Here is a 22,223-nt window from a genome sequence, read left to right on the forward strand (position 1 = left end):
TTTTGTCCTCCCTCCCTTTCTCTCCCTCTCAGGCAATAGGAGGAGGCTTCCTTTCAGTGAATCTGCAGCTTATTAGCGAGCAGGCGTTTTATTTTAGAGCTGTGTTAAAAGTCCAGTGGTAGAGCAGTGTACTTCTGTATTAATCTGCCACTCCAGTGCAGAAATATTGGCACGTACCCCAGGTATTGCTGCTCCTGTCAGAACTGACAAGCATTAAAAGATTACAGCAAAGTTATCATATTATGAATATAGAATGGGTTATTTCTGAAAATCAGGCTGCTTTAAGGTGTCATTAGTTGAACACTCAAAGGTGGAGGTACTCAAGGCTGTGTGTCACAAGTTGGCGTGTTAGTGTGTTCTGCAGACTTATGTTAGATGTTTACATCTTGTGACCTCTGCATGCAGGTTGGCTTGGACAATATTGGATTAGCTGTGGGACTTGTTATTTCTGAACTCGAGTGTGTACTGATTATTTTGTGTCTATATGTAATCTCCTGGGCAAAAAAAAAATAAATAATTAAATATTAAAAATTAAAAAGAAAAATCAAAGAGCCCTCATGAATTTCAATGAACACATTTACAGTCATTAAGCACAGCAGCAAGATGCAGCATCAGAGTGGGAGGCAGTTTCCTTTGTAAAGCTACGTGCTGCTCAGAGCCAGCATGGGATTAGGTCTCAGTTTTTCTTTTAATTAATTTGTTCAAAAGTCTATTATTTATGTAAATATTTTGTGTGAGATGCTTTTGGGATAGGCAGCTTTGGGACACACGCGAGGTGTTCTGGTACATTACAGTTGTGAACTGGATGGACCATGCTTCATCAACGCATCTCTACTGCCCCAGTTCTTTTGCCAGCATCTAAGCACTAAACCAGCCCTCCTTTTGTCTTCCATGGCAGTAAAAGAAATGGACAAATCCCAGGGTCATTCTACATTTCTCTGGGCTGATCATGGAACTGCCTAGAAGGATACCGTGCCTGCAATCAGCCTAATATGCCACCAACATTTTTCTCTTATTTGATTTTCTTATTCCCACTTGAACCTCTACTCTATGCCATCCTAAATATCTCCTTCTTCTCTTTAATGTTCACTCCCATATCTAATAAAATCACTGTATTAAGTCCTTAATTTCTCAATAGAGATATGGACCATATTTTTCTATGTCTACCTACTTGTGCGAACTCCACCAAATTAGCCTCTGTGTCTCTCACAAAGTGCCTGAATTCATTTACATGCTGCGAAGAAGGGAATTATTACCTTAATCGTATGTATGAATAATTGAAGCATGGGAAATCAGTGTAACTTGCCTGCAGTCACAAAATTTGTAGTGTGTCTAAGAATTGAACTCTAGGCTCCCTAGTCCCAACCTAGAGCCTTAATCATATTTCCTACTTCGGTGTTAAAATTGATGTTGCCACATTAAGCCCAGTTCAAGGCTCCTTTGTGGTAGGTACTTTATTATCTGCAGAGCATCTCCCATCCTGGGCAGCTTCTAGTCTGATAGAAAGCTCAGCGTAAAGGCATTATGACATTTTAATACTCCTTGCATTGGGAGGACCCAAGCAATGCAGCTGTAGTAATGCATTTTCCTCTATGAGCTGCGCTGTTAATGACTGAGCTGGACAGATGGACGGGAAGGAATCCTTCTCCATGCTGTTGTGGAGAAGAGTGTGATACCCCAAACAGGGATATGCGGGTGTAGTTAATTCTGCCTGCTGAAACCAGGGAATATTTACCATTGATGTTAATGGAGGCAGGGTTTTCTCTCGATGAAGTGCATCACTGCTCTTACCCTGTTCTGTAGGCCTTTCTCCTGCTGTGTGCTTATGGCAAGGTATTACCTGGATGCCTTGTGATTTCCCTTTGACTTACTTTATATTCTGCTTTGCACTCCCATCTCTTTTGAGAACAAAATGCTGTGCGAATGCCTTACAGGCTCTTTCTCTTTCACTGACCTTCTTTTATGACTTAAAAGCAGTTTCCCTAGGCCCAAGTCTGCTTTCTGTCTTGAATATTGACCCGAGTGTTACACCATCTCATTGTTGCTGCTTGCAAACTTCTCAGCTATCAAAGTTCACCCACAAGGACTCCAATATTCCTCACTCCTGAGCACTTTGCCTCTGTCTCCTCCTCCTTTTTCCACACCTCCCTGCACGCAAACGTTTTCGTTTCACAAGCAAACTGGGTTTCTCTGTGAATTTCAGCAAGCGGTTTACCTGTTTCATGGTAAAAATCTACTTCAAATTGAAATGTCTTTTTTCTGTGTAACTGTCATAATATTTTCCATTTGAGGCTGAGACTCCACTGTGGGTTTTCTGTGCCACATTGTCATCTGTATGAATCTGAGCTTAAATGTGTGGAAACTCTGACATATAAGTAAGAAAAATAAGGTGTGCTTTTTGTATTCAAGTCAGCTTTTTCATAGATATGGCCGCTGGGTTTTACCCGGTGCCCTGGTCTTTCCCAGTTCAACGACAAATTGAAGATTTCTCAAGATTTTGGGCTTGTTTGCATTCATTGTATTGTGTCACTTCTACGAGAATGAGTGATGGTAATTTTCTATCTAAAGTCAATACAGGAATAATTACCCCAAACCAGGGGCTTCCAAACCACCTTTCCTGGATGCCACTGCCATTGGTACAGTGACTTGGAGCGCTGAACACCATGTTTGTTGACAAAGTCCATGGTCAGGAGCTGGGGGAAATCAGGTTCAAGCTGAGCCAAGCACTGGATGGCTCCATAAAGAACTCATTGAAAGAGCAGTCTTTTGGTGTGGGCTTGAGAAGGTTTTTGGTGGTTATAGTGTAGTTGAATTCTGCAAAGACAGGACCTGTGCCCTGGAGCACAGCTGTGTGTTCTGGAGGCAACTTTTGACTCTTAACTTTTATTTACTATACCTTCACTGACAAGGGCTGAAATGTTTCTTGGAAGCTACATGGTTTAATCTGGTGGTTTGTTATGTGGAACAAAATACGCTGTTAAGAAGCTCGCTGAAACTGAGACACCTTTACATCTTTATATTGTGTAGCACAAAAAATGGAAAAATGTCCACCTGCTGGCAATGTTCATATCCACAGACATGTATTTTTTGTCCTGACTTTGATAAGAGCAAAAAGGGAAATTTGTGACGAATTCAATGTCTTGACATTTGTCACAACAGCGAGGTTCCTAATATCTAGACTGTAGCTGCTTCCCCTGCTAGCTGCGTTCATCACCAGCTAGATTATGAGCATTGCTGGTGAAATGAACTACTGCTGCTGGAACCTGTTCCCATTGGGGACTGACTTGATCGAGGGCACAACCCGAGTTGCAGTTGATTTGTGTAATTTTATAGAATAAATCAGTTTTTCCCTGTGTCATGTCTAGGCTGTGATGTAATTACATCTGTTGAGAAGGGAGAGTCAGGGGACTGACTTTGCAAATGAACCCAAGGGAGTTACATTCAAGTCTGCTGAACTGGAATACACAAACTTCACTCTTGCCTGTTGTGTTTGAGCAGCTTCCAGTTGTGTATTAGACAATGTGGCTAACATTTGTCACCTGTTGTTTATACTCCTGTCTTCTCCCTGGAGGAAGGAGTTCATGAGTGTTTTTTTCCTTGGGGAGTTGCATTCCTCAAATCCCATACTGCATGTACAAATCTTGCCATTGCCATTAGCTTTTATCATCTCTTATGAACCTTGAAATTTGATGAGATTTGGGTAGATATATGTCCTGCATATCAATGGGAAAGCTCAGCCTCGCTATCTAGGAATAGTTTGTGAAACAGTTATGATGCAAGTAGCAGCAATTTGAAGAGGTGTAATACCAGCTTTTTTTTTTTTTTCTTTTCTTTAATTGTTGACTTGATTTTTTTTTTCCTGTAAGCTTGTAAGAAAATATGTTTATCTGTGCAAAATGATTATATGTTTAATTAATAGCATCTATCTCTTGAGTAGCTGAAGGCAATCACACATTTCCTTTGCATCTTATGGTTCACCTAATAGTTTGAAAACACGGCTGTGTTCATGGCTGTGTTCAGCTGTGTTAGATTTCTTGATCCAACACCAAGCTAACACAGAAAGCTTCCTGTCCAACTTCATATTGTCTATCATTATCCTCCCACTGTGCCCTCTACATCTCTCCCCCAGCACCAGAGCAGCCCCAGGTCTATCTTACAATGGTAGGAAGGAACCAGTTGTCTCAGAGTGACAATATTTGTCTGTCATTAGTCCAGCTTGGATTTCATTAAGTAAACAACAGTGAAAAATGTTCAAGACTGGGACAAACCCAATGTTTATGCACATTATCCAAAAGAGGATATTCTCTGTGTCTTTGAATGGAAATTAAAATTCTTACATAAGATTCTGAAAACTCTGTAAGGAGTTTGACCTTCCCCATCCCTTAGCCTGCTCTGAAAATCTCAGCCCCTTATGTTTTATGGGACTTGTAGCACTGACTTAATAGCTCTTTAGTTATTAGAGAATAAATGGTTTTGTTCTTCAAGTTGGAATTATATTAAAAACCTTTATTAGCATGGCTTGGCAAACTGTACTTCTGGCTAGCTTTCTGGCCCTGGGTTAGGCCATTCTTGTGGTTTCTTAATGACATGCTATGAGAGGGATGTACTTTATGGGAATCTGGTGCCAGGTTTTGCGTGTGTTAAGAGTCATTTGCCATTTGTTCATATTCCTGATGAGTGAAATGCACACACACAAAAATATTTAGTTATATCTTGCATTCATCTGGCTTGATTTTTGTTGTTCCCAGCTTTTTTCTTTTTTTTTTTTTTCTTTTTTTCTTAAATATTATCTAGTCTATGTGAAGTACTGGTGACAACTTAGCTCTGGCATGGAACAGGGGCCGTTACCAACGTTACTTTGTTGTCTGGGTTTTGTGTTTTTCCGAACCTTCCCTTGGTAATTTTGGCAAAACAGCTTCACTGAGAGAACTCCTCTGTGCCATGCGATGGGTTTCCCCGGCTCAAAGCAGAATTAGGCCACTGGGGCAGCGCAACTTCGTGAAAGCAGCTGATCGTGCCATGGGCAAAACACCTCAGAAGTTTCTTTCCCACGAGACTCGGTGACACAGAAGCAGTGCCGGGATGTGATTCAACTGTTTAGGTTGTTTTCCCCTCTTGTAGTCTGTTTATTTGCTTTACGATCAGCAAGTTCACCTCGAGTTGCTTCTGCAGATACCATGCATTAGTGTGAACAGCTGATGGAGCCAAGTACCCAGCGGGTGGGAGGTGTGTGCGTGGGGGGAGACGGGGCTGGAAAGAAGGCATGGGACTTCAGTAACCTTTCTTAGTTGTCTTTCCATCTCGAGAGCAGTTTGCTGTGCGGATGTGATGCTGGTAGCATAGGTGGGCTGCTGCGGATCTGACCTGTCACTCTCATTCTCTCCACAGTGGGGAAGCCTCACAAGTGCAACTACTGTGGCCGAAGCTACAAGCAGCGCAGTTCGCTGGAAGAGCACAAGGAACGCTGCCACAACTACATGCAGAATGTTGGCATGGAGGCTGCCGGGCAGGTCCTGAGTCACCACGGTGGGTGGACACCATGCCTTGAGGCCTCTTGCACTCGGAGCACATCTTACAGGGGTTTTCCATCTGTTTTTCCTCCTTCCTTTGTGCTTTGTATCGCTTCCATCTAATCTATTGCTTGCACTCAGATAAGCAGGAAGAGAAAAGATGGGCTAAAATCCCCGCTTTGGTTTAACAGCACTTTTTTTTTTTTTTTTTTTGCTGATTTTTTCAAATTGGTGTTTCAATTTTGAGATATGCAAGTGTGTGGACATTGAAGTGATAAAGGCGCCAGTGCAAAGTTGCCATAAAAACTAAGGAACATACGAATCCCCTTCCTCTGCTTGGTGAAAGTGACTGGTACTTTTAAGAGGTAAAGGTGGTAGACATACTCAGAGGTCATCATTTCTATGTCTTACAGTAATATATCCTATCAAAAAAATAAAAAGGAGATGTAAAAAGCTCCGGAGCTACACGAAGTCAACAGTGATGATGAAAGTAATTATATATATATATAAAAAAAAAAAGTTTATGCATTTGCATGTGTTAGTGTTACTATGCTAACGCTACATGTGTTAATATACAAAAATACTGAAGGCTGCCAAAAAGATGGTTGAAAGCAAGAAATGTCAAACCCTGAATTTGTGTTCAAACATTTCTGTAGCTATTGGTACGGGGAGCAAGCGTAACATCTGACTGCAGGGTTGTAGGTATATTTGGAGTGCTAAACAACACGAGTTGTCTGAGAATTATTTTCATTCAAAATCAGTGCTTCAGACTCTCAAAATCTTTTAAATTTTAACAATTAACTTTAGATATTTGGCACTCAAAGTACTTATAATTTCTTACTGTGGTGGAAATATATTAAAAAAAATACTTTTTCCATTACGAGTAGAAAATACCATAAACATGAGAATATCAAGAAGGCAGACAGTAGGTAAATAAAAAAGGGAAATAACTTTTTTTTTTTTTCCATTTTGCTTTTCTTTGTTGAGAATAGTCATGTGGCGTCATTTGGAAATCAATTATGTGAAAATTCTGAAAGGTCGCTTCTAAAAACGTAAAAAAACAAGCAGAAATGAAATCTACTCAACATTTCTACTACAGACTGTTTTTTGGTGGGAAGAAAATCACCCCAAATTCTAGAATACTGTACTGTGACAGTTTCAGATCTATTAAGGTACATGACCCAAAATGTTTATACAGCTCTATTAAGTAGCTGCTATCTTTTTAGATGCCCTGGAGACTAAAATTTAACCTTTAAAATTTAAGGAATGACTTCAAAGATCTTGAAGTTAGTGATTATCTGTGTTAGGCCTGACTTTATGTGTATAAAAGTCAGTAGAAAGACTCATCTGCTGGCTTTGCTGCTTTTGGGTACCCATTCTGCACTTGATGGAGCACTTTGCTGATAGTAGTAGTTCAACCACATACTCCATTCCCAATAAAATACATGCTTTTCCCTCTGCAAGGGTGGGCCTATCTGATTAACCAGGTAGCTGATGATATCAGCCAGCGTTTTCATAGGGAAATAACAGTTGGCCAATATGACAGCAGGAGTCTTTCAGAGATGACTTTATGAAGTTTCTTCCCTTATTCTGCTCAACTTACAGATTTTTCAGTGATTTATTTTAAATAGGTTTACTGTTGTTAGCGTGTTTCTGAGCAAATCTAAAGCCTCTTCTGAGCAGCTCAACACTATGACAAGAGGGGCAATTCTTTAACCTCGTGCACCTAGAGAAGCTGGAGTGGCTGACCTTGCATTGATTTTTCTAACAACCAGAGTTAAACCAGTGCAAACCCAGTATGGTTATCTGTTTTATTTACAATCTGACTTTTCTTGGGCTTAAAATAGAAATGTTCAGACAACCGCTTCATTATTTTTTTTCAGCAATATTAGCTTAAAACAACATTTTGTATTCAACTGTTGCCTATTTCTCCCCTTGGCAAACATGACTAAATCTCTCCTGGTGAATGTCTAGGGGACTTTACATCATGCTGGTTAGAGGGGGCACAGTGATGGCAGTTGGCAGTGACAGGTAGTTCTAGATCCAGGTGGGTGCTAGCAATAAATCTCCCCTCACATCCCAGTGCTCCCACCTGGGAAGCTCAGTGTGTGCTTTATGGTTCTGCTTTTAAGTCCTTTCTCCAGGAGCATAGAGGCACCTGAGAGGCACACACAAATGATTACTCTGCTCTTTGCTTCAAGTTAAGGCTCAGACTAACTCTGAAGAGTGCCTTGATTTCCTTCACTCTCATATTCCACACTTTGGAAGGATATTCTTGGGGCTGAGTGAATATATGCTTTGGAGATTCCAGTTGCTGCTCAGTTTTGCATTTTGTTAAGTGTTTAGCTTGCCTGGCTCTCTTTCCAAATGCTTTGTGAGAACTTTGTTTTTTCTGAGTGTTGTGAGGCCTGCCCAGCTGAGATCAGTACCTTCTCCAGCCATGTGCTCTAGTTGCTAAAATCATTGCCTTGAGTTACTTGGATCTGTACACTTGCACTGGCCTCTAGAAACACAGCAGAGGAACTCCTGTCCAATCCTTTAACAGCATGATGTGAAGAAAAGGTGGATGTGAGGATGTTCTCATTCCCACCAGCATCCTGCTTTTAGGTGTAGGTGGCTGTGCTGTGTCTCAAACTATTACATTCATTGTTTCAGATCAGTCCAAATTATTGTTGCAGAGGTTAATTCCAGTAAACACGGGCAGCCCTTTGAGAATTAGGAGCTTTTCAAACATTGCTCTCTGGTTGATCAAATTATAGGCATGCTGCAAATATTTACTTTGATTTGAATTATCTTTGCCTTGCAGACGGCTGGGTCACCTGACCAAGGCCACAAGGGGATAAATTACCCAGGAGGCTGGGTTCAGCGTGTGGGTAGGAATGCACAAGTTCCTGGTGCTGGGTCTCCCTCCATCCTCTCTCTGAGCTGCCCTTCCTTTTGGCTGGGTCCTGTCCCCAGCTGAGCTCAGCGGCTCACTCACATGCTGCAAGAGGGTTCCCCTGATGCTGTCAGCTATTCTCAGCTGAGCAGTTCTGGCCCTTGAGGTGGAAATTAGTGTGTAGTCTTCTAGCTGGTGTTGTGTTAGGGGTGACGAAAGGGACAGACTGTGAAGGCTGCATGTCTGATGTATGCATTATCGAATAGGGAGAAATGCCAGATGTGGTTTATACTCACATATATGTATTCCTCTCCATCTCCACAAAGCAAAAAGTCCAAGGAAATTCTTAAGATAAAGAGCAGAAGAATACTCTTTTTTAGGAGGAGAAAGGAGCTTAGCCGTAGGCTGTGAGAGGCTCAGAGGCCAACCGCACACAAAATACACAATGGCACTGTGTCCTTCCCTCTTGCTTAGTTGCTTAAAAATGCAGTTAAAGTGCTTGTCCCGTGGGGTACTTCACACCAGGGTCTGTGGGAATATATCCTGTCATTTCTTAGTGCACACACATACACTTCTTAAATAGCAATATTGTGAACTTAAGAAAGGAAATTGAGGGTGATGTAGTAATGCTAATTTATACCAGCTGAGACTTAGCCCAGTGTCTGTTGTCTGCACACAAAAGTATTTATCAGCAAAACACATGCAGGGCAATCTTTTTACTTGGTTCTTCCCCCCACGCCCACCCCCCCAATTCTTTCCTCACTGGAAGAGCAGGAAGTTTTTTAACAGTGTGTGTGGTTTCTTATAAACGAGGAAGAAAAAAATGAAAAGTATCCCTATGACCCTAACACCGATGTCTTCAGGAAAATAAAGACTTGTTCTGGAGACCCTCCAGGTTTGCATATTGAGAGTTTGAGCTTGAAAATGCCATTTGATGTTAACTGTAGCTGAGGACATCAGCTATGTCAGGGAGAGTGAACATCCAGGAGTGCGACCTGCTAACAGAGTGAAAGCATCCCTTAACAGAAACATTCTCAGCCTTGGGCTTTTCATGGGCTGGATGCATTGTTTTTGGGTTAAAAAGTCTCCCTGAGGGGACACCATAATTTCATAGGTTAAAAGAAGTAGTTGTATCAAAGCTAGTTATAACATATCAGCTGTTCTTCTAGCTCCTACTACCCAAGGTAAGGAAGCACACCCAGGCTATTTCTATCTCTCCTCCTTCCCAGGAAGTCTGTGTAACAATATGCATTCTGGTAACTTATTCTCACCTCAACTCAAATGCTGGTGTGATTGAGCGGTTATGGAGTTGAGTTCTGAGGCAGGAAAAAGAGTTTACAGCATAAAATGTAGGAAAGAAAATGTTCTTATTGGTGATGGTTTTAGTCTTAAAAGTCCAAGCAGAATTTTTGCCTGACTCAGAGAAGAACAGATGTCTTTTTTAGCACTATTCATTTGTTGCGGAAGAAAGGTTTCAGATTCCACCTAGGAAATTTTGCACACATATGCCCAACAGTAGAGTTATTCCATTATTAATCTGCGTAAGAAATACAAATGTCACTACATTCTGGGTTTGATGAGAGAGCTATGAAAGTAATTAGGCTTTCAATCGATTCTGTGGGCAAGTACAGTCCTATGAAGGCAGCAGATCATTGTAGGAGATATTTAGAGCCCACTGCGCCTCCTTAGGTTCCCACTACAAGTCTTGTGCACCTGGCATGCCAAGGACTGGAACTTCTTGAAGTGTCGCTCTTGTCCAAACCTGTCCCATCACAGCGAGGACAATTACAGCCACTGAGCAGGAAACCAGGGTTCTCATACGGTTATTTGTTAAGCTAAGAGGACGGTCAGGCATCAATTCCTTGTGAAAATCAACAGATGTAATCATTCCTTTCTTATAAAATCTCAATAAAAACTTGCCTAGAACTAGTGCAGATAGCTCTGGACAAAGAGTGTTTGCGTAATTGTAAGAATTTACCCATATCAATGACAGCATTTCAGACCTCCCAAACTGCTCTGGGTATTACTTAGGCCATTTGAACACTACATCCCAGTTTGTTGCAATGTTAGATTCGTTTCATATTTATGCTTTTTCTTCCTCTTTCACTGATGCCAGCAGGACTGCCTTGTAAATGAGAAACTATTGTGTTTCTCAGGAGGAGCATCCTGTACAAATAAAAAAGCAGCAGAGTAAATCATTTTATGGCGTATGGGAGATTCTAAAACTCAAAGTACTCAGCTTGCCCTAGCAGCAGAGGCACAAATGGAATCAAATGAATAAATTGCTATGTTTTCTTATTATGAATGCCTGAATTGACAAGTTCACCTGAGCAGATAGCTCTGCTTTTGTGATTGCCTGGAATTTGTGCTTCCTTACCAGAAAGAAGGCAAAGATGAGGCTTTTAACACCTCATTTTTCATATATTATGTGCTAGCAAACAGCTACATGTTTGAGAACAGATGAGTGATTATTCTGCACTAGGATCCTGAAGGCAGTCAAGTTACATGGGAGGAAAGCAGGCTGGTGATGTTCATTTATGGCACAATCACAAATGAAAGGTAACTGAATGAGAAATGAGACAAGAGGCTTCTGTAGAAACAATGGAGTAGAAGATGTGGGGTTTGGCCTTTCTCTGCTACCTCTGCAATAGCAGCTGTGACTTCACTGGAAGATTTACCTAATGAACAGAATGTGATGGGACACTCACAGACTTGTATTTACCAATTGTTACGTCTGTGACTGATGGGAAAAAAGCTTTAGTTCAAAAACTAATTAGTTTCTTTCACTGTTTCTAAAGGGAATCTCTATATCATGTTAATCCTGCAATTTCAGTACAATGTGTGGTGAATTTAGTCTCATATGTAGAAATAAAGGAAACACCTTAACAAATAACGTTCTTCATTTTGGAAGCCTCTGTCTTAGGGAATGCAAAGCCATTTTGCCAAAGTTTTCTAGTCATTGAGATCAGTGTAATAAGAAAATAAGAATGATAAATAAGATAAGCGTGATATTAAGTGAGACCACCAAGACAGTCATAAAGTTACACTGGGAACATGGGATCGTGCTGGAGGGAGGAAGACAGAAATTCTGATCTACAGAGGGAATTTTTTTAAGTACTGTGTACCAGAAGATCTTTTCTCCTCAGTGGGACCCTCTGTACTCAGAACAAAATAAGTCCTTTATTATACGTAAAGTGTAACTTCTGTAAAATAAGATGATCCCAGAGGCAGGCAGTGGAAGAGCGTGGCTCTGCCTTCTCAAAGGGGAATGCTATCTGAATGCCCACTGTGTTCTTGCACCTTGCTTTATTTTGTGTTGCTCTAGTTGCACAATCAGCAGAGCTCAAATGTTTTGTGTCATCTGTCAAGTGTAGACCAGACTTGTCTGATACAATTTTTTGGTTTTATGTAGTACCTCCTATGGAAGATTGTAAGGAACAAGAGCCTGTGATGGACAACAATATTCCTATGGTGCCTTTTGAGAGACCTGCTGTTATAGAGAAGCTGACAAGCAACTTGGGAAAGCGTAAAAGCTCCACCCCACAGAAGTTTGTGGGTAAGCTTGAGATACGCCTTTTATTATTTTTAGAGTGTAGCTGTAGGTTGCTACTGACTTGTGAAAGACAGCGAAAAAAAGAACCAAGGGGAAAGGTAGCGCTCTCAGAATGTGATTGTGGTGGGGAGGGGTGATAGTTGAGATGGGTTAAAGCACAGCAAGACATTCTGAAAACAATAGAATTAGTTTTGCCAGTCCAGACCATTCAAAAGTGAGGTCCTCATAATAATAAAAATGACTTAGAAAATCTTGAGCTTTTTACTCTGTCTTTAGTCTGTTTTGGTTTTTTTTTGTTAACTTTCCTGTGACCCTTTGTCTTTTCGACAAAGACTTGTCATCTTTCCCTCTCCTCACTCAGCAAGTAAAAAAGTAAGACTCATGTAATTATCTGTCTCCATATGTGTATGTGAAAAAAAAAAAAGAATTATCTCATGACTTGTAACTTGTATTAATTCTTGATAGTTAGCAACAACTGGTCTGATAATAGCAGCATAAGGAAGCAAAATCACATTGCTTCTGTTAGAAGAAGTGCATGCTCCAAGTGCAGTGTTCTGCACCTGGTAAATTTTGTAGTGCGTGAATATAAAACTGTGTTGGATCACTTTTGATCACCAAATTCAGAGTCCTAGACCCAGAATTCCTACTTTGTATCTGGACATCTTAAAATTCTTCAGCTTCTAACAGAAGATAGTATGGAAAATTTTACTGGTGTTGAGTTGTACCTTGGATCTACTCTTCACAGTAATTGAGGCAGTGTTAAACTTATTAGGACATGAGGTAGGACAGAATTATTTGGGCTAAGTATATGCTGCTAGATGCTGAACTAAGGTAATGTGCGTCTTCCACACTCACTCCCTGAAAGGACTGTATATAGGATTTAAGGGAATTGTATACTCATTCTGCCTACACAGAGGACACCTGCAGAGAGAGGATTGAAGGACTGCAGGCAATTAAGACAGCCATTTGGAAAAGTCATTGCCCCTTGGCTAAATGGATATTCAGACAGATTTGTTAAATCACCGCTGAGGATGGCTTTAAGCAAACCCACATGATTTTGAATTGTAGAGGGCTAACAGCATGCAGCATCTCACCTGGTGCCACTGACACACTGACCTGACTGCTCACAGTCAGCTGGCCATCCCCAAATACCAGTGCCAGGTTTTTTCCATTCACTGACTGAAAATTTTCGTGTTGTTTCTTTTCTGTCACTTTCTCTAACGGTGTTAGGTAAGAAGTATTGGAATCCATGCAAGGAGTGCTAGGAGGCATCAGTTCCTTTTCTGTATTGTTATTCATCTTCCTGCGATAAAAGCTTAAATCTTAATCTGTTTTCTTTGAGTGGTCTGAAATGATTTACTGTACAGCTGATAAGAACTGGAAGGTGTGTATTGTGTTTTACTGCTATGATGCATGTTAGGGTTGAAAAGGCTGACAGTAGGAGCAGAACTCTCTACAAACCAAATCCAGCTGTAAGAGATTGTAGACATGGCAGATTTCCATAGTGTTGTCTTAGTAAGTGCTGTTCTTCTCTGCACATTGTGATCAGCAGTGAAATAGTTATCTGTGCTAGACCTCAGATGTCTTGCAGCCCAGAAAGGAAGAAGGGCAGTTCACACCTCACCTTTTTTTTTCTTTCCTTTTTCCCCCTTAGTGGTGCACAGACTTAGATGTAATTATGTTTGCAATACCTCTTAAAGGTTATCTTTGTGAGGGTACAGAATTCATCTGCGAGGGTATGAGGGCCCTCTTCCTTCCCCTTTGGGTTTTGGAGTACTCATGCTGTTGCCATAAGCAGTATAGTTTTGCATGTTGTAAGTGAATCTCACAACTGAGTTGATTCACTGTTTGTATGTTACCAATAAAATCAGTTTCTGGAAGTTGCAAATGACAGCCTCTATTTTAGACCAAAAAAGAAAAGTCCACTTACATGCTTACGGTCATATGTTTTTACTGTCTTGAAAGGCAAACTTACCAATTGGAAATCCTTGCATGAGATATGCTGTAGCTTTATGTTATTCTCTTAAGTAGGGTAAACTTCTTTATTGTAAGATGAAGTTGTTTCTTTTACAAGCATAACAGATCATCTTGGTATTTCATTTTTCTGAGGTTAGGAATTCAGATTTCTGTGTGACATGCAGCTTTTTATCCAGATTCAGCCATAGGGGAAGGTATGCTCTTTCACATTTACTGAATCTTATTTTCCTTCCATTTCTGATTTTTCCTGGCATCAGTATCTGAACTGAAAACCTGGGCTTTGCTACCTTTCTTTTTCATGGTGACCTCACTTTTCTTCCCATTTTCTCCCCAGTGAAATGTTGTTCAACTCTATCAGGAAGAACGTGTAATGGTTCTCTTGCTTGCAGGAAATTTTCCTGTGCATACATCGGGCACCCTTCCAAAACTACTTAATGGCGTTTATGAGAAGGTCCTGTAAGCATAAGCTCAAATCTTTGCATGCTACATCTATTGATGCTGAAGTGCTCTTTCTGATCAGCAGACTCCAAGGGTCAGAAAGAAACTTATTCAGTGGTAAATACTGTAACTGACTTTTCCAGGGTTTCCTGTGGCTTTCTCCAAAGTGTCTGACATTGCAGTTGCTGTAGGTAATTGATGAAATGGGCTACATATATCACAGGACAGACATGTTTCTGATGCTTGACCTACCTTCAGAAACCTGTTTTGAGGGGGGTTTCTGCATGCCTTAAGATGATCACGGCAGAGAGTGTTTCTTCTTCCACTTGAGTAATGTAAGGCAAGAATATACAGAATGTAAGCATAGTTGGGAGTGAAAATGTGAAATGATTAAAATGATTAGTCTGAAGTATAGGCTTGGCCGAAGAGGAATTAAAATTGAAAACTATGTTAGATTGACTTGTTATTATTTCTTCTGAGCTCTGTATCTTATGTCCTCTTCTCCCCACGTCATCATTTATTTTACTTTTATATGTGTCATGCCATTTTTTAAGGCTCTGGCATTATTGAAACATAATTAAAGGAATGAATAATTCAGGTCACTGGCAATTTACTATTTACTCTGCTGTCTGGTGGAATCGCTAAATGTGGAAGAAAAAAAGGAATCAAAATTATGTCTGGCTCATTCATCCAAGTCATCCATAAGGGACAAGTGTTATCTCCTAATCACTCTAGTCTACAAAGGATTGAGAACATGTTTGGAAAGTGGATCAGACTCTTCCACCAGATCCAGTTCCTTTTTCAAATACAAGAGTAATATGGGTGACCAGAGCAGGCAACGGGCTGATGGGCTTTTTCATTTTCTTTTCCTTCTCCCACCATGCCAAAGATGCCGCGTGCCTCCTGCAGCTTTCTTCCTACCTCGTCTGGAAAGTAGCTGCTCCATTTCAAGGGGAACTGGACCACTAAAGTGTCGTCCACACTATTGGCAGCAGCACAGCCATACCTGTAGTGAAAAGAGGATGTTTGGCAAGAGTTATCCTTAAGCCATGCTAGATAACTAAAGCTATGACCATTTGGTTTCTCTGTATTTTTTTTTCCAAATGTAATGTATTGACAAAGGAACAGTTTTCTATGTTATATATATATATTTTTTTTTTCTGTGAGCTGTAAGTGTAACACAGCCAGCCTTAGGGAAACTTATCTAGGTGTATAGATGTGGTATCTAATCAGAAGCACATGAGCAGTATTGCTGAAGGGACCAGGCATATTTACGTGCTTCTCTTTAAGCTCACATTTAATTACCTTGCTAATCAGGGCTAAGTTCCCAAGCAAAAGGGATGCATCATCTCCAAAGATAACCTGATTGTTTCACGGGTAATATAAAATTATTTCTCTTTGTGCATCCATTTGAGATAAGCCACACTATATGGAAGGAATTATTATAGCCTAAAATAAAATGCTGAATGATAGCTATGTTGAAATGTACTAATGCTATTTGGAAGAGATTTGGGATTACAGTTCTGTTTCTTTCTTATGTTGGTTTATACATGCTTTGTTCCAAGCGATTTTGGCAAAAGGTAATAGAGTTTTTTGAGTTTTTTAGTTCTTGGATAGCCTAACTAGTTGTATGCATTGATTCCCTGAATTAATTAGCTTACAGCATTAAAGAAAAGTGTGGTTTTATGTTCTGAGGCAGTGAAAAATAACAAAGATGGTGAAAACTCACCAAAATTATTTATCAGACGTCATAAAATCAGTTTAAAAAATGAACTGTTAACTAACGTTCATGTGTGTGAACACACGCGGGTGAGTGCATCTTGTATCTCAGACATACTGCTATGCATACCATCTTTTATGTTTAATTAAGAGGAGTTATTATATGAACTTTCCTCTTGCTGACACTCTGAAGCCACCACTGTAAAAGCAGTGCTGCTGCGTTGCGTCCCGACGTAAGCAGCTGCAAATTTGTTAAGTTTAAAGGAAATCTGTGATATGCATCATGCACTGTAACTCCCTCAATCTACCTGTTTGTGGTCACTATTGCATGTATCTGTAATGCCACTGATTTGGAAAGATGTGAACCTGGACTCACACAGTGAGTCAGCTTTCATTGTCATTCTAAGTATATTTATCCTATGGCGGTGAAGGTCACGTTTGCCTTTTACTGAGCTATATGTGTGATTTTTGTTTTCCTGCCTAAACAGGTGCAGGGCTTTTTTGTCTTTTTTTTTTTTTTTTTTTTTCCCAGTTCCAGTTGGGGATAGATATTTTTTTTTACTAAGGGGATGAGCAGCAGAAGTACTTCACCTTGAACAGAAGATGTCAGGTATTCATGTTATTTGCTTCATTCTGTGGCCAGCTTTGGATTCTGGAGTGCATTTCGCTTCAAGCTGAGATTTTCTGTCCTCCTTCATCCCTTTTGCAGTGAGACCTTGGAGTGACTGCATGGATTTTTCTCATTCATTTCCTCTTGTCCCTTAGGTGAAAAGCTCATGAGACTTGGCTATCCAGATATTCACTTTGATATGAACCTATCCTATGAGAAAGAGTCTGAGCTGATACAGTCTCAAATGATGGACCAAGCCATCCACAATGCAATCGCCTACCTTGGAGCTGACTCACTTCACCCCCTGATGCAGCACACACCAAGCACAATTGCAGAGGTGGCTCCAGTCAGCAGCTCACCTTACGCTCAGGTCTATCATCCTAACAGGATAGAAAGGCCCATTAGCAGGGAAACAGCTGACAGTCACGAGAACAACATGGATGGCCCGATCTCCCTCATCAGACCAAAGAGTCGAACCCAAGATAGAGAGGGCTCCCCCAGCAATAGCTGCCTGGATTCTACTGACTCAGAGAGCAGCCACGAAGACCGCCAGTCCTACCAAGGAAACTCTGCCTTAAACCCCAAGAGGAAGCCAAGCCCGGCTTATATGAAGGAGGATGCCAAGGCTTTGGATGCCACAAAAGCTTCTAAGGGCTCTTTAAAGGATATCTACAAGGTCATCAATGGAGAAGGGGAGCAGATCAGGGCTTTCAAGTGTGAGCACTGTCGCGTTCTCTTCCTGGACCATGTCATGTATACCATCCACATGGGCTGCCACGGCTACCGGGACCCGCTGGAGTGCAACATCTGTGGCTACCGAAGCCAGGACCGCTACGAGTTCTCATCGCACATTGTTCGAGGGGAGCACACATTCCACTAGGCCTTCTCATCCAAAGGGGACTCTTATGAAGTAGAAGAACTGCACATGAAGAAATACTGCACTTACAGTCCCATTTTTCCTCAGACATTGATACGCCTGTTTTGTTGTTGTTGTTGCTGTTGTTGTTGTTGCTGTTGTTTAATTAATATTATTGTTAACCTTTTTTTTTTTTTTTTTTTTTTTTTTTAATTGTGGGCTCAATTTCATTTGCTCTGCCCGGCTTAAGAATGGAAAGAAGGAAGGGGAAAGGTAAAAGGGGGGTTGGGTTGTTGTTGCTGTCACTTGTTGGGGAGTGACCTGATGTGTTTTCTGTGGGAGCTGAAAGGCAGTCTGTTTCTGTCTCAGCTGTATATCACGTCCTATTTTGGGATGTTGCTCAACCCTGCTAGCTGCTTTAAAGTCTTGACAAGTTGCCACTCATTTACAATTTTAGACAAACAGAAACATTTCAGAGGAGAGACTCTTTTTTTTTCCGTACGTGCAGATATGGTGTGGGGTTTCAGTGGCTGGAAGTCCTTATTTTGCAGAGTGAGCTATTATTGTTAAAGCAAAACTGCTTGGGGACTTAGAAGCATCAGTCAAAGTCATCATTCCTTTCAAAATTACTTTCTAGGGTGAGCTTTATTCCTGGACGCAGTGTGTATTGCCCTTCTAGAATGTAAAGGAAAAAAAAAAAAAAAACAGGAAAAAAAAGAAGAAGAGAAAAAGAAAAGAAACGTAAGTCTTAACACTGTACTACGTAACAGCAATTTAGTTTCATAAGTCTGAGGGCCTTCTGTGGTAAGCTTGAGGCTCTCCAATTTTATTTTCCTTAACTTATGAAGCACTTTTTTTAGAGTTGTTGATTTGCTGTTACTCCATGCCTATGTGTTGACTCACTGGCTTCTTAGAGACCCTTGGGAGCCTTAATTATTTAGTTACACCCTATGGTTTTTAAAAAAAATCTAATTTACAAATAATGTTTAAACTTGCTTCTGGGACCATAAGTGGTCTAGGAGTGGGTGAGAGTCTGTAGTTTACTCAAGAGGTTCTGCTGCTCTTCTAAAATAGTTTTATTTTAAAATGACAGAGGTGAGAATAACAAAAGTACTACTAGCAAAGTGTTCATTAAATATAATTATATATCTATATACACCTATATAAATACTTTCTCATTCTATTATCACAGTGTTAATCTCTAGGCAGCAGCCTAAACTAATACTGGCAGCTGAGAAGGAACTAGGGGCCAGATCACTGGCCAGCATTGATCCTTTTAGCTCCACTGGGTTTAATGGGACTGCCCCAACTATTTCAGCCACACCAGAATCTGAGTCTTGATCATTTTTTCTGTAGTTGACATCTTATTTGCTGGAACCAGTGACTTCCTTTTGTTTTCATGTCATCAACTGTCCTTTAATTTAGGAGTGAAAGCACAGGTTTTACTGAATGGCCTTTGCTTTTGGGGAGCGCACTGGCTCTGCAAACACACAGATCGCAAATGGCCTTCCCTGTATCTTCAGTAATTGATACACGGAGGTGCTGTGCTCTGATTTCATTTCAAATTTAATTTCTATTCATAATTGATTTATTTCACTGTAGAGAAAACAAATGAAACAAACCCCATCGCAGTTCCTTGAGCTACAGACTGGACAACAGCAACCAAAAAAGCCAACACACCAGTGTGTTTTGTTTCCTTTGTTCCTCTCCCCAAAAGTAACAAAGCCAGCAACCACCCAAGTTGCAGGTTGCATCAGTTAAAAACTGGGCTTAAACCTATGTGACAGATTGCCATTGAAACCCAACTGTTTGTACCAATCACAATTGAAATGTTGTTGTTGTGCAACAAGAGCACAGCTTGAGAATGGAAAGAACTGCCTGAGTTTAACCCCCTCCACGCGAGCAGTCTCTGTGCGCTCAGTGAGACCTTCTCCAAAATATAAAGTAACTAAAGTATAAGAGAAGGGAGCAAGATCAGGCCATAATGAGTTCCCATCTGCTCACTTCAATCTGCGTACACCATACACGTGCCAGTTTACTCTTTGTTTGGAGGGTACTGCTTTGTTGGTTTTTTGTTGTTTTTTTTTTTTTTTCCCCTTTCTCTTCCTAGACCTGGAGCATTTGAAAGTAGGAGCTGAGTGGTATCGATTGAAATCTTTTTATGGTGACATTCTTGGCAGCCAGAACCTGTGTTCAGAAAGGATACAGTAGATCATGGCCAGATTACCTGATGACTGCTTCCCAGCACTGAAATGCTATTAAGTAGGAGCTGGTAAAGTCTTGCAGTAGCCTATTAATTATAATACAATATGGAGAGAAATGTCATCTGGTGTAATATGAGAGCTATCAAGGCTGGGAATATACGGGCTTTGGAGAGACAGATTTAAAGACCTTTTCCCAACATTGTTCTTAATGTAGTTGGGTTCCTCCTCCTCCTTCTTTCCTTATTCTAACATAGAGGAAGTTGCTGCCATTCTACAGGCTGTTCTCATTCTGTTACACTTGGTGCAATCAAACGAGTTTGTGCAGGAGAAAAAGGAGATGCTGTAGGGCATCGCTTCCATTCTGTATGGCTGATTCCCTGGAGCAGTGGAAGATGGCTGAGGAGCTGTGCTCTGCATCATCAGATGTTTGGAAATCCAGAAGAAGGGAGTTGCTTTTATTGCATGTCACAAAGGGTTGTGGGGGAGGCAGCTGTTATTTCTGCTTGGGCAGCAAAAAGTATTTAGGAACGATGTGTAAAGGGAAGGTTGCTGAAAGTCACTGGGCTTGCCTGGGGCTCTGAAAAGATTCATCTGTACAAAAAGAAGGGTGTCTGAGTATCATTTTCTGTCTGTGGGAGATATAACGGTCCTTTCTGCCTTCTGGTGAGTGGGAGGAAGGAGCTATAAGATACGGTTTAGGGGCTTGTGGTAGCAGTGGTTATGGGAGGGCGGTTGGACTAGGTGATCTCGTAGGTCCTTTCCAACCTTGTGAGATTCTGTGATTCTAAGAATGTGGGCTTTGGATTTTTCAGATCGTTAGCATTAGGGAACAAGTGTTTAAAAAAATGTGCCTGTGCAAGGCACAGGGATTGGGGAAAGGCAGAGCATCGTTTGGGTATCCACAAATAAGTTGTTGGCAATTATATCCACAGCTTGTTTGAGTGCTCTTTCACTTGCTGATGGTTCATCAATACCTCCTGCAGTGTATATCCTATAGGTGCTTCAGTGATCAGCGAGAGAGGCGCAGTGGTGTTGTAGCTGGCTTCGGTCAAGCCCAACTCCTCATTCCAGTGGCAGCATGCAAGAACTGTGTGGGAGAGGTACAGTGCATTGATACCACAGGAGCAGAGAATGAGGAAGGGGACACACTGTTAAAGCTGCCTTCCAAAACCTTCATTTTTTGGAGAGCAAGATGAGTTATTGCATTAATTTCTATTAATTTCTAGTAATTTCTATTATCATTGTCCTTTTCTGAAGGCTCAGTGAAGCTTTTAATCTTAGACCTAGAGAAAGAAAACAGATTAAATTCCAATCTGAGTTTTGAACAGAATTTTGGACTACTGTTTGTTTTAGTGTTAAGTTCCCACTTGGCATTACTGCTGGGAGAAAGGAGCAATCCCAGGTTCCTCAAAAGCAGATGCCTGGTTGGCCAAGGGAAAACTAATGGAGAGTTTTTTACATAAGTCATTTAGACCCCGTGCGGAAGCATATGAACTTTTTCTAAGAAAAGCTGTTGAGTTGTGTCAAATTCATTAGTCATTCAGAGCATACTAGGAATTTCAGTAGGTAATCCTTGGCCTGCAAATCCAATTGTTCTGAGTATTTGGTCTTTGAAATCGAACCTGGCTGATTTTTATTGGACTCCCTTGAAATTCTTGGAATCGGGTTTCCAGTTAAAAACATGCATTTGCAGATTCAGGATTGGCTTCCTGAACATTCCTCATATTCATTATATTAAAAAAAATAAAGGAGCCGTTTCTGCAAACATCCCTGCCAATAAACCCTTTCACTTCTTTTTACATCCAAAATGGCAAGATTCTGACTCAATTTAGAGTAGCACGAGGCTATTAATTCACACAGAAGCACGGCTGCTTATTGTGCTCTTGATGTGATCCATATTCCTGGAGCAAAGGGCATTATCTATATATCTGCTGTTACAGCCAATGGATTTTACAGCCACCCATCTTTGCAGTCACTTAGGAGTGCACATCAAAATATATAGCATTTTTCAGCAAAGCCAGCTCTTTACTCAGTAACTTAGGAGATTAAAATAATTTTATTCTCCTTAAAAAGTGCTTCCATCTATGAACTGATGAGAGAGGTGTCCAGGCATTAACCACTATTGGTCCATATTAGAGAGCGAATCTAAATTTGTAAGCTGGCCTTTTTTTAATTAAATAGTAGTAGTAATTTCTGCAGTCTGAGGGGACATCTCACAAGTAGCCGTGTAGAAGTAATGTATATTTACTCATCAGTGAAGAAATTCTCTATTTTTAAAGAATTCCCGAATTTCTTTCTGTTTACAAGGGTGCTTCTAAACTGGGGCTGTCAGGAAGAGGAGGAAGGCCATGAATCCAACCAAACCCTTCAAAACTGGCCTTCAGTGGGATATTATTACTATTGTCTTGGTCCTGAACTGTTGTTGTGTTTTTTTTTTTTCTTATTTGGGAACACGTTGTGAAAGATGACAGAGAACAG

General features: G+C 40.7%; 1 protein-coding gene across 23 annotated transcripts in view; it reads left to right on the plus strand.

Annotated features, from left to right (window-relative positions):
• IKZF2 (IKAROS family zinc finger 2) overlaps positions 1–21,493 on the plus strand; it is a 103,730-nt gene extending 82,237 nt beyond the window's left edge. For 15 of the 23 annotated variants that reach the window (XM_032445731.2, XM_032445734.2, XM_085552772.1 and 12 more), the window contains 3 exons: positions 5,389–5,526; positions 11,801–11,944; positions 16,841–18,258. In XM_032445731.2, coding sequence (XP_032301622.2) covers positions 5,389–5,526; positions 11,801–11,944; positions 16,841–17,565 — 1,007 coding nt within the window. In that variant the 3' untranslated portion in view covers positions 17,566–18,258. Of the gene's footprint in view, positions 1–5,388; positions 5,527–11,800; positions 11,945–15,245; positions 15,394–16,840 lie in introns of those variants that run through there. The other 8 variants (XM_015867970.3, XM_085552777.1, XM_085552774.1 and 5 more) reach the window with 3 other exon arrangements.
• Positions 21,494–22,223: the final 730 nt, after the last annotated feature.

Source organism: Coturnix japonica, chromosome 7, assembly GCF_054131305.1.
Source record: "Coturnix japonica strain WE chromosome 7, WE-NBRP24, whole genome shotgun sequence".
NCBI classification, from domain to species: domain Eukaryota; kingdom Metazoa; phylum Chordata; class Aves; order Galliformes; family Phasianidae; genus Coturnix; species Coturnix japonica.